Source organism: Mustela lutreola, chromosome 5 (genome assembly GCF_030435805.1).
Source record: "Mustela lutreola isolate mMusLut2 chromosome 5, mMusLut2.pri, whole genome shotgun sequence".
In the NCBI taxonomy this organism is placed as follows: domain Eukaryota; kingdom Metazoa; phylum Chordata; class Mammalia; order Carnivora; family Mustelidae; genus Mustela; species Mustela lutreola.
In genome coordinates this window covers 119,626,946-119,642,896 of record NC_081294.1, presented here as the reverse complement: position 1 = coordinate 119,642,896, position 15,951 = coordinate 119,626,946, and the positions used below count along the sequence as shown (strand labels likewise).

Here is a 15,951-nt window from a genome sequence, read left to right as displayed (position 1 = left end):
CCTGTGCCTCTCAATTTTGCGCTGACTTTACCTTATGTGCATGTTGATGCACAACTAAGTTTGTCTAAACATATACCATTTGATGAGAATTATGAACTCACCAGTCTGTGCGGCCAGTGGTTCAAAAAAGTAGGTTTATGGGGTTTATGCATGTGTTACACCCTATGGTTTTCTTCCTTATGACCAACAACACAGCAGAAAGACAAAGAAAAACAGTGACCATCTCTGGGAGGAAAATGATCCATAAAAATCAAGACTACTCATAACAAACCTTGAACAGAGTCACTATACAAGGACCTAGTTTCACAAATACTTCCTTCTGCTAATCTGTATTTAGAAACGGAAAAAGAGGGCTCTCACCATTCTTGTTTCCACCGGACCACATAGGCAGAGATCTGGGACACTGACATGGTAAGAATTCTTACCTTCTGCTGGCTTTCTGTCAATGGTCCCAGGATCTCAGCATGAGCAGCCCCAGAGGAAGCAGTAAAATTACTCTCTCTGTGGTCAACTGTAGGGGAGGAAAAACTTTTGCTCTTCCTGAAGCCTATCGGTCTTCAACTGTCTTTAGCTCAAATTAATCCACATGCCAAGGTGGCACATTTTGGAGTATCATCTTCGGTTCCCCTATCACTACTAACACTGGAAAAATAAGAACTAGGAAAAGTCAATAAAATTAGCAAAATAAACATAACAGGTTAAATGCATTTTAAAAATTGAACAGATTGATAAACTAATTATCAATATAAAGTATAAAACCTGACCTCTGTAGTCAGGGGCTGTGTTTCTTTAGGCTAAAAGACACCTGACAACCAATTAAAGTTCTTTCCTATTCAGATGTTTTACCAAAAGGCTAAGGGATGATATCCTTGCAGTCCTTGATTGTTTGATCTGTTCAACTGGGGGGAGGAGATTAAAAGAGGGGGAGCAATGAAAAAGAATGGCCTAAGTGGGTGGAGAATTTCCCCCCAGGGAACATTTGGCAAGGTTGGTTGTCACAACAAGGGCATCCAGTGGTCAAAGCCTTGGAAACTACTAAATTCCCTACAATTCACAGTTCACAGGAGAGTCCCCAGAAATAAAGAATTATCCAGCCCAAAATCTAGAAAGTGCCCAGGCTAAGTTAGAAACGCTGCCTTGCCTAAAGACCTGACGTTCTTGCCTTGAGGCACACTGCCATCTGGGCAAATGGCTCCAGTCAGATGTTAAGTAGATCCAATTAGTCCCACAAAGACAGGAGATTGCTGAATTCAAATAATCCTTTCCAAAATGGCCTCAACTGCAATATAATCTATAAGAACTGGAAAATAGAAAGGAGTTATTTATAACCTTTTGTTACAACTGACTACTCACAACCTACCAGACTATAAGTATTACTGAAACTGCATAAGCTGAAGAATGATAATCAGAAGATTTTAATCAACTTGACATGTTACATTTTATAAATTTAAGGTGTACAGCCAAGTCACTTTGATACATTTACGTACTGTAACATGACTGCCACTGAAGTAACATTTATTATATAACATCATTATAGTATAATATTATCTGGATTCATTATACTGTATATTAGATCTCTATGGCTTATTTACTACTCTTTTTAAGTTTGTACCCCTAAACACAAATCAATCCTACCTCCCACTTCCCATCCTATAGTAACCACCATTTTGATGTGGAGAACAAAGGCAAAATAAATGTATAAGAGAAATTAAATTTCCTTTGTAGCCCACTGACGAGTAGTTGAGATAGGCAGAGTGACCTTCCTCAAGGAACTCAATTGCCTCAATGTTAATGCTTTGCCGGAGGCAAAAGACAACCTTAGCTAGACATTAGCCCAACTTCCAGGATCCTCTAATTCTTCTTTAACATATAAAATCCCTTTGGAAACTTCCTTTATCTCTATCCCCCCCAAAAAACATGTATGTTAGCAATCATCCTCCAAATATATGGCTCACTGATAAACATCTGAAGGGTCTCATGACTAAAGTTTTACTAGACTGTAGTAAACGAATAACCTTTTCCTAAACAGCTAGCCCCTCAAGATCTTAAAAACCTTGCTTCCAAATCCCTTAGAGACTTAAATTCTATCCTTAACCCCTCCCAACTTAAAACTATATAATCAATCCCTCCTTATAACCCCAGGGAAGCTCTTTCTGTCCAAGGTAAGATCCCTGTGTTTAAAAAAACCAAACCAAAACAAAAACATCTTTTTGCACCGAAGAAGTCTCAAGAATTCTTTGTGGACCATTTGCTCCAGCACCCCAACATCACACCACATCAATTTCACTCTTGTTGTTGTTGTTGTTGTAGGTGGTAGTGTTGGTTTTACAGGTTTGACTTTTAAAATCCCGCACGTTAGCAGTATCATATACAGTACTTGTCTCTCTCTGTGTGACTTATCTCACTTAGCATAATGCATGCAAGGTCCATCAATGTTGTTTCAAATGAATATCCTCCTTTGTCATGGCTGAATAATATTTCATTGTGTAGGTATACCACATCTTTTTTATCCATTCATCCAATGACAGGCATTTGGGTTTTTTCGTATCTTGGCTATTGTGAATAATGCTGTGACAAAGGGTGTGCTAAACCTCATCAAAATGCTGTTTTCACTTCCTTTGGGTATGAACCCAAAGGTGGTATTGCTTAACTGTATGGTAGATCAGTTTTAATTTTTTGAGGAACCTCCATATTATCATTCATTATATTTGGACTATTTATTCTACATTTCTACTAACAGTGCATAAAGATCCTCCTTTTATTAAACACATCCTTTTAAACACATCAGCTCTTGTCTTCTTGATAATGTCCATTCTAACTGATGAGGCGTTATGTCACTGTCATTTTAATTTGCATCTTCCTGGTGATTAGTGATGCTGAGCATCTTTTCATGTGCCTGTTAGCCATTTTGATGTCCTCTTTGGAAAAATGTCTCTTTAGCTCCTCTGCCCAAATTTTAAAAGATTGTTTGTCTGCTATTTTGTTAGTTCTTTGTATATTTTGAATATTAACCCCTCACTTTTTTTTTTCCAAGATTTCGTTTATTTATTTGACAGAGACAGTGAGAGAGGGAACACAAGTGGGAAGAATGAGAGAGTTTAGAAAAGCAGGCCTCCCACTGAGCAGGGAGCCCGATGCAGGGCTTGATCTCAGGACCCTGGAATCATTACAGTAGCTGAAGGCAGATACTTAACAACTGAGCTACCTAGATACCCCATAACCCCTCATATGATATGTGGTTCGCAAAAAATTTTTCTATTCTGAAACCATTCTTTTGAACATAAAATGTCTGGTTACACATTTTTTTTAAAAGCCTATCATCATAGCTTTTACAACAACCTATTAATCTCTTAACTTATCACTTCTAAGCGGAGGCAAAAAGAAAGTAGAAATAACTTTCACTGTACAGTTCAAAAGAGATGATCCAAATGAACTTATTCATCCAGAAGGAGCATTTGATAGCTTAAAAAAAAAAAACCAGAAAACACTAAAATCATAAAGGATCCACATTTTACCAGATAATACATTTAAAGGGAATAATAAACAGATGAAAAATAGAACACAAGAAACTAAGCCACAGGACTGTAAGCCCTTTAAGGACAGGATCATTTTTTAATCCCTCACAGGTTATAGGCTACTAACTTGCAGATAACAAACATTTAGTATTTGAAAGGTACATGAATGCATGAATGAATGGCAGAGACCATTAACTGTAGAGAGCTAAACCTAGATCAGCTTTTCAAAAGTTTATCACACCATGCCACTCCTCATTAAAATGGCTTCTAACTCCTCAACTCTTTCTTTGCCTTTATTTTACTCTTTTCCTTGCACCTTGCCAGCAGCCAGCTACTGTAAGATTTCACACAGGCCCCATTTTTTCCTTTCTCAGTTTTGGCAAATGTTGTGTTTTCTAATGGGAGATGTTTCCGTGACTCTGCCCAACTCCTACTTATCCTGTAGGACTGCTTTCCTCGACTACCTAGTATAAAGTGTAAGTTCACCCATCTCAACACCTGGCCTTTGTTTGAATCACTTGACTTTTTTTTTTTTAAAGATTTATTTGACAGACAGAGATCACAAACAGGCAGAGAGGCAGGTGTGGGGGGTGGAACAGGCTCCTTGCCAAACAGAGATCCCGATGTAGGACTTGATCCCAGGACCCTGAGATTATGACCTGAACGGAAGGTAGAGGCTTAACCCACTGAACCACCCAGGTGCCCCTCACTTGGTATTTTTAATGATTTATTTGCATCTACTTGTTGTCTATTTCTTCCACCAAAAGCTCCAAAAATTTAAGAACCATGTTTTGTTTCACCTCCTTCCAGTGTACATGGCATTTAGACCAACGCCTGGTAGAGTGGAAATAAAAAATTGCTGAATAAAGGAAGAGAATAGAAACATTTTGATGAGATCCTTAGTAAAATTATGAAAAAATACTGATGAAAGAGGCCTGAAGCATGCAGAGGGATTATAATAGGGATTTAAAAAATAAAAGTGAATAAAGATTTTGAAAAACTATCAGGATAATGACATATTTGAAGAAGGGCATAAGAAGCTTTATTAAAGTTCTCTAAAGATATCAAAAATCTTATGTAGATTGTGATGACATGTTTTCTTTCCACTAAAAACAGGAGAAGTTTAAGTTAGAAAACAATGTCTTGTTGTCTATCTTTATAAATAAAGTTTTACTGGAACAGAGCCATGTCCATTTACATATTGTGTATGGCTGCTCTTCCTACAGCTACAGAGTTGAGGATAGACTGTGAGTCTGTAGAGCCAACAATACTTACTATGTGGTACCACACACAGAAAAATTTGCAAACCCTTAGTTTAAGCCAATTTACCAGGAATTTCAATTGGCCATAAAAATACCCCTTTCAGATCACTTTATCTTAAAATACAGAAAAGGAGATAAGAAAACTTTCTGTTCAAAGTGTTCAGAAATAAAAGAGAATAGCGTCAATGTGGGTTGACAGACACGAGATCTGATGGAAAGGAGAAAGGATTTTACTTACCTAGTGAAAGATGTTCTGCCTTAATTTTCTACAAAACTAACAATAGTTTTACTAAATTAAAATTAATAGATTTGAATCTGAGTAGCATCACAATATGAATTTTATATTTTTGCACTAAGAAAAACAAAAATGAGCTACCCTGTGACCCTGCAATTGCACTCCTGGCTATTTACCCCGAAGATACAGATGTAGTGAAAAGAAGGGCCATCTGTACCAACGTTCATAGCAGCAACAGCCATAGTCGCCAAACTGTGGAAAGAGACAAGATGCCTTCAACAGACAAATGGATAAAGAAGATATGGTCCATATATACAACGGAGTATTATGCTTCCATCAGAAAGGATGAATACCCAACTTTTGTATCAACATGGCGGGACTGAAGGAGATTATGCTGAGTGAACTAAGTCAAGCGGAGAGAGTCAATATGGTTTCACTTGTGGAGCATAAGGACTATCACAGAGGACATTGGGAGTTGGAGAGAAGTGAGTTGGGGGAAATTGGAGGGAAGACAAACCATGAGACTCTGGACTCTTGAGAAACAAACTGAGGGTTTTGGAGGGGAGAAGGATGCAGGGTTGGGTGAGCCTGGTGGTGGGTATTAAGGAAGGCACGTATTGCCTGGAGCACTGGGTGTGGTACATAAACAATTAATCTAGGAACACTGAAAAAAAATTTAAATTAAAACAACAACAACAACAAAACAACCCAAGAATGTACTCTTGGCCATAAATGAGAAAGATGGACCATTATCTTCATTTGGATGTCATGTAACAGTCAAACTATAACATTTTTACTAGTGACTTAGGAAAAGCAAAAAATAGTAACTGAGCTAAAGAATAATACAAAGAGGAGCACCTGCATAGCTCAGTGGGTTAAGTGACGAACTCTTGGTTTTAGCTCAGGTCCTGATCTCAGGGTTGTGGGATTGAGCCCTATGTCACACTACCCAGCTACTGCAGAGTCTGCTTGGGACTCTCTTTCCCTCTCAAAAAAAAAAAGAAAATGCCAAAAAATAGTGAAAAAAAGAAAAGGGGGTGGGGTGGGATGGCAGGGGTAGCAATAGAGAAAAAGGAATGGTTCTTCACCAAACTATCAACATGCTGACAAAAAAGACTTATTAGAATACCTGGTCCACTTGTGCAGATTAAAGTATTATACTATAAAGTCCATAATAAACACTTTAATTTTACATATTATATAGAAAAGGTACTGCTCTCTTAAAGACAAACTGTTCACCTGATTTTTCTCTTGACAAAGGTAAAAAATCAAGACCTACTAACAACAAAAAATTAGAAAGATAGTAAACTGAACCATTTTAGAAATAAATTTTTAAAAGTACCTACCTGTAGCTAAATTAAGAAGCCTAAGGGACCAATTTTATGTGGTTTGAGAAGAAATTAAAAAAAATAATAATTTCAAACATGAATATAGTTTAAATCTCAATTAGAGTGTTAAATGATCAAATGTATCTGGGGAAGCAAAATCATTGCTCAATATGTCGAAAAAATTGCAATGGTGGGGAGCCTGAATGGCTCAGTAGGTTGAGTGTCTGTCTTTGGCTTGGGTCAGGATCCTGGGATGGAACCCCATTCCCTAGGTGGGAGTCTGCTTCTCCCTCTGTCCCTCCTCCCCTTAACTCAGGCTCATAAGCACATGTGTGCTTATATTCTCTCCCTCTCTGCAAAAATAAATTAATAAATTCTTAAAAGGAAAAAAAAAAGAATTGTAATGGTAACAATTCTAGATTTAGCTTAAGTTAGTCAGACTAAAACTTGCTGGACTTACACTTGTCATATGAAAGGTGGAAATAAGACTGGAAAACAATACTTTGCTTTAAAGTAAAGGAAAATTCAGAATATGAGAGAAGCAACCATTGAAGCTCATGTATGGAGAACCCAATCAGTATAGGCTTGTATTTCTTGCATTTAGCTAAACTACAAGATAAATTATATTTCCGTAAAGGTGACCAAATATGTACCTGAAACAACACCTACAAATATACTGACTCTGAAGTCATTGAAGTCTATAAAGCCACTGCTAATCCTGTCCTGGTGCCTCAACTCAAAGAAGTTTCATTATGGAATAAAAACAGGGGAATCCTTTTAGCTGAATGTTTAGTTCTGATGCTTGCAAATGACAGAAATTTGCTTTTCTAAAACAACAGTAACAAAAGAACCACCCAGTAGGAATTGTGTGAAAGAAATAATAAGAAAAGATTCTCAAGGAAAATTGAATTGAGCTAAGAAATGTTAAAAAGTCATGCAACAAAGGACAGCTACTCCACAAAAGGAACAGTAATCACCCCTCAGCTCAATGAAAAAGAAAAAAAAAGAAGATAAAATGCTTTAGATAAAAAATCTTCTAACTTCAGTAGTATAAAAAGAGACCTCTCTTTGCAGAGGGCATCATCGAATAAATCCTGAACCTAGTTTTAATCCTCGATTCCTATTCTAGAATCTCTCTTCAAAGCATTAAAGTGATTGACAGCATATTCAGGAATTTTTTCTTTTACATAAAACCTAGATGCAGTGAAACACAAGTGTAACAAAAAAGATTAACAATCTAAAATTTTTAAAGTGTATGAAATGATCTTTTATATTGGAGGGCCACAAACTCACTTGTTTTAAACAACATGTTCATTTTAGGAAGTTAGGATATAAGAGAGAAAGAAATAAAAAGATTCACAGTTTCCTAAACTGACTTTAAAGTTCAGAATGTACCTTACATCTTTTGGAAGCCCTCTTCACTTAGGAAACCAAAAGAGTTCAACAGAACCTTTCATAAGGTAAGCACATGAAAATGAGTTCTATTATCACATTGCCTAAATAATACTCCTCCACCCATTTATTTTAGAGGAAATAAAATCAGAATTGATGATTGGGAGGGGAGGAGAGAGAGTGAGAAAATTATATAGAAATTACTTATTTTTGCTTTTTCCATGCTCGTTGTATCACCAGACTCAATGGGAAAGAAATAGTAGCAGCTTTTTATAATAAGGAAAATATAAAGCAACAGCTACACGGGACAAATTTTTTTCCCCCCCGAATGTTTTTTAAATAGTGATATAACCCAAATTAATCCAAGTGGCTTTATAACATAAATATTCTGAGTCAATGAATTTCATTATCTTTTGTTACGTACTTATGCAGGAAGAGACCTGAGAAGTCCTGCATTGGGCTCCCTGCCCCACATAAAAGATAATGCTTTCTACTCGAATGATTACAAGTATTAAAGGGACCAGAAATAGTTCTTATCATGTAAGATTCCAAAACACCATACCTAAAAAAGCTAAACTATTTCTTCAATCAATAGAGAACAGATTTAAATTGGTCTATTAATAAAAATAAATAAATTCGTCTAGTTAAATGTTTACTTGCATAGGGTAGTTTACTTATAATTTTAGTTATAGGATTAAAGAAAACAATATTATTATATGTATATATATAATGATTTATTTCCAGGTACTATTTTTGTAACATTCAACTTTTATGAAATCATCATCAAAATAATACTTTGAATAATAAATGATGTGTATGGGGTGAAGGCTCATGTTCATGTAATATTAAGAAGGAAATAAGAATACAAATTACATGAGTTCAACTATGTAAAAATACTTAGAAATTACTAGAAAGAATATGATGAAAAAGTGTTTACCTGTGTGAAAGCATTCATTATGAGTAATTTTTACCTACTTTATACTCATGTGTATGCATGTTTATACATATATCTGCATGTATGTGTATCTATGTATACATACCTACACAAATGAGTGCATATGCAAGTATTTTTCAAAAACTTTGTATGAACGTATGTTAAAGATTACAAACTGCCTAAAGGAAAAGCACACAATAGGTCTATGAAAAACACAGTACAGATGCACTTACCGTCACACGAAAGGGAAACATAACTTCCTAAGTCATCAGACATGTGTCGCATCACATTTTTACCCCTCTTAAGACCAAGGAAGATCCAATAATCTATCGCTGCTCCAAGAATTCCAGTCAATAAATAAGCTAGCTCGTGTTTGAAGACCTAACATTAATATGGAAGAAATATTAGTAAAACGTTTTAAATTATCTTTTCTTTTATCAGTGCTTATTTTGAATACTTGTTGAGGCAAAGTTTAGTTATTTAATACGGGGTATGCTCATATTAAAAGGTATTCCTGAGAACCCTAGCAAGTTAACTCCCTCTCTATTCTCTGTTTCTCCTTCTTTCCCTTCTCCTTCTTCCCCCATCCATACCTACATATTTACATCCACATGATGAAAACAGTTAATAAAACAAAACCTCCAGGACTTAATATATGGATAGCTTATAATAAACTTTTAAAATAACATTATTCAGTAGTGTCAAGTGCTTTAGTATGGCAATAATTCCATCACACCAATGAGGAAGTATCTGGCTTCTGCGATTTCTGTTAACAGGAATACAGGATTATAAAAAAAGATGGATTTAGCCACCCCTAGTGTTTATATATAAAATTAACCTTTACATTTATCCAAATGGCATATTCAATAAAAACTTTAGCAGGTAAGACGGTCCTTTTTGTTGTAAATGAAGAAACAGGTTGGATCAAATTGTAATTATTAAATTATATCAAATGCCATTACCTAACTTAGGGATGTATAAAGATTAATTTTTTAAAGAATGACTACTGTTCTCTATCATCACTTCTACAGTAAACATTATTAAATTCCCATAGAAAATATAGCAAGCGTACAAAGTTTTAATTATAGTAAGTGTGCTTTACCTTAATGTGGAAAATATCTTTCTAATCCATAAATATGAAGGTGAAGAGGTACAAAAATATTTTTTAAACACCTCTGATCAAGATATTAAAACTACTTGACATTTTCCACAAAGACATTAAAACTAGTTGAAATTCTTTTATTTTTGTTATTTGTTTTTTTAGGCATATTGGATACGTGGAAAAAAATCATCAAATTAAAAACTGGGTAGAAAACATGTGAAAAGGTTATGATCAATAAATATTATAGTATCTGAATAGATTTTGAGTGTTATGTTCTGCAACCATACTATGCCTAATGTGGGATTAGGGACAGAGAAATCTCTAACCAATAGTGACTACTGGATTTCTTTCTTCTACCTTCAGCAGACAAGGTTCTTATGGTATACAATATTTCATGAGGGAGGGCATCACCATTCCTTACTGTATGAAGTTCTTAGTTAAGTGATTTCAAAACTGAAGTTCTAGTTCTGGTCTGTTGTCCAAACAAGGGTAAATGGTCAAGCAGCATGTATGTCAGGCCTGCTGCTGAAATAGTTTTTACCAAGGAAAAATCCTAGAGTCAGGACGCTGAGGTGTACAAATTCCCCATTGCTCTATCATACTGCAATACACTGCATTAAGGCTGGGCTGGACATTAGAATTTGAAAGAGAGACTGTGAAGAATGGGGCTGGAGGGATTTTAAGGGGCATGTTTAGGGAAGCCTTTCCTCTAATATCATCAGGGGCTTCGATATAGAACCTTGACCACAGCCTGATCCTGCTAGGTCAGGACTCATCAGTGGGCATCAATCAGCAGCACCCTGTCTCCCACCCTGATTAGAGAGCTGGGTTTAAGTCTTCCGGGTGCAGCTTTCAGACTTGGGAAGCAGCAGCAGGACTGGCTCTATCAGCTGGCTGGGAAAGTACCAAGTCCTCCCCTAGTACTCTGGTAGGATCAAAGCCATCAATCAACTGATCAGAACTCACTCCCTTAAGCATTGAGTCTTAGCTAGTCTTCAAAGTAGTTTGCAGGAAGCCAAGTTCTTACTTTGTAAAGTTCTTATTTCGTAAAGGAGATAGTCGCTTTGAGCAAGTTTTATTTCTTACGGTTCAACTTATCAAGAGAACATAAAACAGTACAGTGAAAAGCTACATTTAAACTAAAAATTGAACCTATCAAGATCCACACCACAAAATGCTTCTAGCAACAACATATATATCTGAATATTACCAATGACACTACTCAAGAAGGATGCAAGAGACTAGTAAATTTTGATTTCTCGAAATGTTCCCCCACCTGAGAGTAGAGTAAATCAGGTACTTCAGATCCCTGATCCCAAGGCTCTGGACAGGGAAAAAGGAGCTAAGCCCACAGAGCTAAGCTTCATATAAACCACAATCCAATACCTCAACAATTAAAAAAATAATCTCAGAAAATCAACCAGCTAGGGACCTTTCTCTTTCCTACACAAATTTATGTTTACACCCCTGATACCACAAATTAAAATCAATATTGCCTATTATTCAATTCAGTTTGATATTACAACTATTAAACAGAGATGGGTAGTCCTTACAGTACTCTCAAGGAATGACTACAGCTTCCATATCTTGATAAAGATACATCAAAATTATTCTTATCTGTGTGACATTTCCTATACTTCCATACTACCATATATTCATAATAGTAAATTTTATATAAGAAGACATTTTCAAATTAGGTTCTTGGATCCTTTTATAATATATTCTTATCTGTTTTCACTATAAGCATAGGGCCAAGACCCTGCATTATGGATTGTACTCACTGCAAATTTAACAGTGTATAAATAATGCTACCCTTTCTTACATAGTAGATATATATAGATATATATTTATGATTTAGAAGCGGATTAGTGAGAAAATGGCAAATAAACCATGAAGGGAGAAAAGCTTTCCTGGAATACTGAAAAGTATGTTAAAGCTGAAAGAAAAGAAAACTCTCAGACGAAATCAAAGACATGATGCGCACATGACACATATTTATGTTAGAACACCTCTTTAATGTGTTAAAGTCTATTATCAGACATTCTGTCGATATAGTTCTCTATTATCTGCCAGTACAAGTAATCTCCATTTAATAAATTTGATGATCTTCCAAAAACTGACTAGTATATAATGCAGAACTACGATCTGGGTCTTCAGACTTCCAGGTTAGGGCTTTAAGCAATATCCCGGGCAACAGATGCTCTGCTATACCTTTGTCAGAAAAATGCAAACATAATACACACAACGTGCCTCTTCCTGTTGAAAACACTGGCATTTGAAACAAGAGCAAGTATGCTGCAGTGGAGACTTGGCCTCCAAGCAAGGCTTTACCCTAAAACAAGGTGTGACACCTTGACTAATTAAATTCTTTGGCCTCAATTTCCCTATCTTTAAATACAAAGAAACTTCCATTTCTACCTACACTTGTAGGGTTATCATTAAATAGCACTTAAGGACATCACAAAGAAAAATAGGACTAACCACCAAGCTTAGCAAAATTTGTACCTCCTTCGTAACCTTGACACAGCTCACCTCTGCTCTTTGCCAAGGAAAGCCCAAAGCTTTCTCAGATTAATGACAATGAAATTCACTGCCTTTGTGTCACTCTGCAACACTTGCTGATTGACATTATGACAAAACAATATTAGCATAAACTGAGGACTTCTGTTTAGCTAATGACTTAAATTGAATGCTTCAACTCAGCAAATCAAGAAACAAATGCTTTACAGTACAGAAAATGATGTCTGTGAACATGCATGGAATTCTTGAAATTGGAAACTGCCAAGAAGATTTAATTAGGTACAAGAATGAATTCTAGCAGATAAGGTAACACATACACACACACACAGACACAAAACAGTTTTTATGAATTTACACAATTCAAATGTTTAATAAAAATACCGATTTGCTAAGTTTTAAGGTGGTTCTAATATTACAACTGATGCTACGATTTATTGCAGATTGCTTTACAAAATTTGTTTAATTTATTTATAAGTTTGAACAAAACCTTCAAGTTAATCATGGGTAAATCTGTTATTATTTACATCAGTATTTCCTGAGTAAATTCTTCTCTTTGACAGTCCTTTGGTGATTTAGTAAAATTGTGAAAAATGTCAGTTTTATTATTGTTTTCCGTTACAAATGAGCAATTTCATTTATATAATCAAATGGATAAAAAAGAAATACTCCATAATGAAAAAACATTTTCTATCCCCAATGATTCTATGGTCTAAAAAGTACATAAATAGACAGATTTTAATTAATAAGAATATTATTTTTATCTTAGAAGTATTATACAAGTATTAAACTCAACTGGCAATGAAGTATAGTTTTATTTATGTTGAGTATTTTCAATTTACACGTGTATATAATCATATTTCTTTTTAAATAAGACACATGTACAAAATAATCACTACTCACTTGGTTATTGCCACAAAATACAATTATTTGAACACAAAGACTAGCTATACCCAGAAATAATTCTCCCTTTTTAATTCCAAGTTAAAGAAAAATTAGGACCCTCAAAAGAATTTTCTGTTTGTTAGCCTCAGGCACCCCCTAAGCCAGTAAGGGCTTCTGTTTCTGATAAGAGAGGCTTAATTAATTCAAATAAATGACCTTATAAAAGAAAACTGAAAATGTTGAATACAATATGTAAAACATCTTCTGGAAAGATAACTTGTTATGTAAAACATAACTTCTGGAAAGTTACAAAGAATTGCTAACCAAGACCTAGGAGAAGGTAAAGAGACAAATGAGGCCCTCAAAATCAGCGGGCTTTGCCCTAAGGACACTTGCTGACCACAAAGAAAGAGCTGAGAGACCAAAATGTGGTTTTAGGAGTCTAGAGGAAAAGGATTATAAAAGTCATAGTCCAAGGCCTAATACACAACAGAAAAAACCTGTATTTGTAGCCCTGTACTTCACGTGGGACTATCCGGGAACCCTCAAACCTGGCAACAGAAATTCTCTCTAGAGAAAGATATTCAGCACATTTGCCATGTTACTGTTTGCACAAATAATTTTTCAAATGCAATTTATGGCATACAGTAAATGGTAACTAGCTTGTAAGAGAATATAAAAAACACACGAGAAGGAAAGAGGAGAAACAACAGAAATAGACTCACAAAGAGTTCAAATATGAAACAGTCATACATAAACTATAAATTAACTATTATTGCTACATAAAAAGACAAAAGAAAACCTTAAAAATTTTGTAGGGAACTAGAAACCATAAAAACATGCTTTAGTAATTAGGAAGTAAAAAAGTCTAAACCTGGCAAAAACGCAACAGACATGTTTAACAACATATTAGATACAGCTGAAAAGAGACTAGTGAACGAAACATTAAATGAAAAGACACTACCCAGAATGCTCCAAATATAGAAAAAAACCCGATAATCTAGATGAGAGGGGGGAAAAGCAGAGTAAAAAGGAGAAGTTGTAACATAAGTTAATTGGAACTAAAAAAAGTCAGGCAGAGAAAACAGATCAGAGGAAATATGAGAAGATAAACTATGTATGATTTCCCTTGACAAGGAATACTTTATGGCTCATCTGACACCAGAATTCTCTACCCAAACCGCCATGCAGTACTATATACAAAGTACAGATGGTTTTTAAAAAAGGGAGGAGGATAAATTCATCAAGTAGATTCCTAAGAGTCTGACTAAATCTCAATTATTAAACCTGTCATAAAAGATGACAGAGAGTAGGACACCCAGGTGGCTCAGTCAGTTGAGCATCAGACTCTTGATTTTGGCTCAGGTTATGATCTCAGTGTCCTGGGATCAGGCCTGGTATTGGCATCGAGTCTGTTTCTCTCCCTCTCTTTCCCTCTGTTCCTCCCCAAACATGCTCTCTCTCTCCCTCAAATAAATAAATATTCCAAAAAAAAAATGAGAGAGAGCAAAGTAAAACAGAGAAAACACATTGTGTAACCACATATGGAGTCAAAAAGGAAAGTTCAGTTAATTTCAGAAGGCCACAATCATTATAGGGCTCATTTTTTATCTGTAATTTACTATTAGAAATTTAAAAAAGCATAGGCAAACAAAATCCACTAATCATAACAAAAATACACCCATTTAGAAGTTTTAAAACATCCTAAAGTATTTCTTGAATCAAAGGACAATTCTTAAGTGATAATAAAAAACATTGAAAAAAACCATCAATAGCACACAAGATTTAGGCATCAAAACCTGTACATAAATCTCAATTTGTATTCAAAGGCAATTTATTTTGAGTATACTTCTTAGAAATAAAGATTAAAATGAGAAAAAGATCCAAATGATCAAGATATAAAAGTAAAAGGAAAGAATTAAAAACAATGATATAACACAAAAAAGCAGAAAATAAAGTCCCAAAGGCAATTATTTTGAAGAAGAGAAAGGTGACTAATAGTAATTATAAACCCAAAACATGGCAGAATATGTTGCTCTGCACTTTACATATTTCAGTGCATTTAATCTTCCCAGTGACCCTTTGGTAAGTAATATACTAAAATCACTGCACATTAAATTTCTAGGGATAAGCAAGATATACTTATGAAGAAATAACTGCTAACAACCAAAGGAAATTTTAAAAACAAGTCAAACTTTTCATTTATACACACAAAAACTGGATGGACTCAGTTTTTAAAATCCTAGGTTCTTTATAAATTGAAATGTACAAAAGTAAAAAATCTAGAATGATAAATGAATACAGATTTCTTAGCACTAATGATCAAATAACTGTCCCTAGCTACTATATCCAAATATGTGTTGATGAAGAAGCCACCCTCTAAGGATCTTTTACAATAAAACTTAATAAACTAAACAGAAAACAATGATACATTTGGGTAGATTTCAGTTTTATTCAAATTGTTCAAAGAATAAAGACAAAAGAAGCATAACTCAAAACTGCAGTTTTTCATAGGCAATTATTCGTTTGTAAATCAATTCTACTTACATCATTAGACTTGCATTTTTCCTTGTGAGAATATATAGTCCACTCCAAAAGCATATTTACTGGTTTGGTCAAAAGCCCAGAGGCCTCATTTCCTGACCAAAAGATTTCAAGAAGAATTGCCTTTCCTGTTATTTTCAGACTCTGAGAATCTGACCAGTCATACAACCTAATGAAAATATGAATCAAAGTATATCTTTATGCCAACTTGATCCCTATAGTTATTAGACATAATAT

The 15,951-nt window shown here is 35.0% G+C and overlaps 1 protein-coding gene across 2 annotated transcripts in view; it reads right to left on the bottom strand.

Annotated features, from left to right (window-relative positions):
* The window catches only part of SLF1 (SMC5-SMC6 complex localization factor 1), an 87,259-nt gene that overhangs the window by 23,645 nt on the left and 47,663 nt on the right, over positions 1-15,951 (bottom strand). For both annotated transcript variants that reach the window (XM_059175471.1, XM_059175472.1), the window contains 2 exons: positions 15,718-15,883; positions 8,900-9,047 (listed from right to left, as the gene is read on the bottom strand). In XM_059175471.1, coding sequence (XP_059031454.1) covers positions 8,900-9,047; positions 15,718-15,883 — 314 coding nt within the window. The remainder of the gene's footprint in view (positions 1-8,899; positions 9,048-15,717; positions 15,884-15,951) is intronic.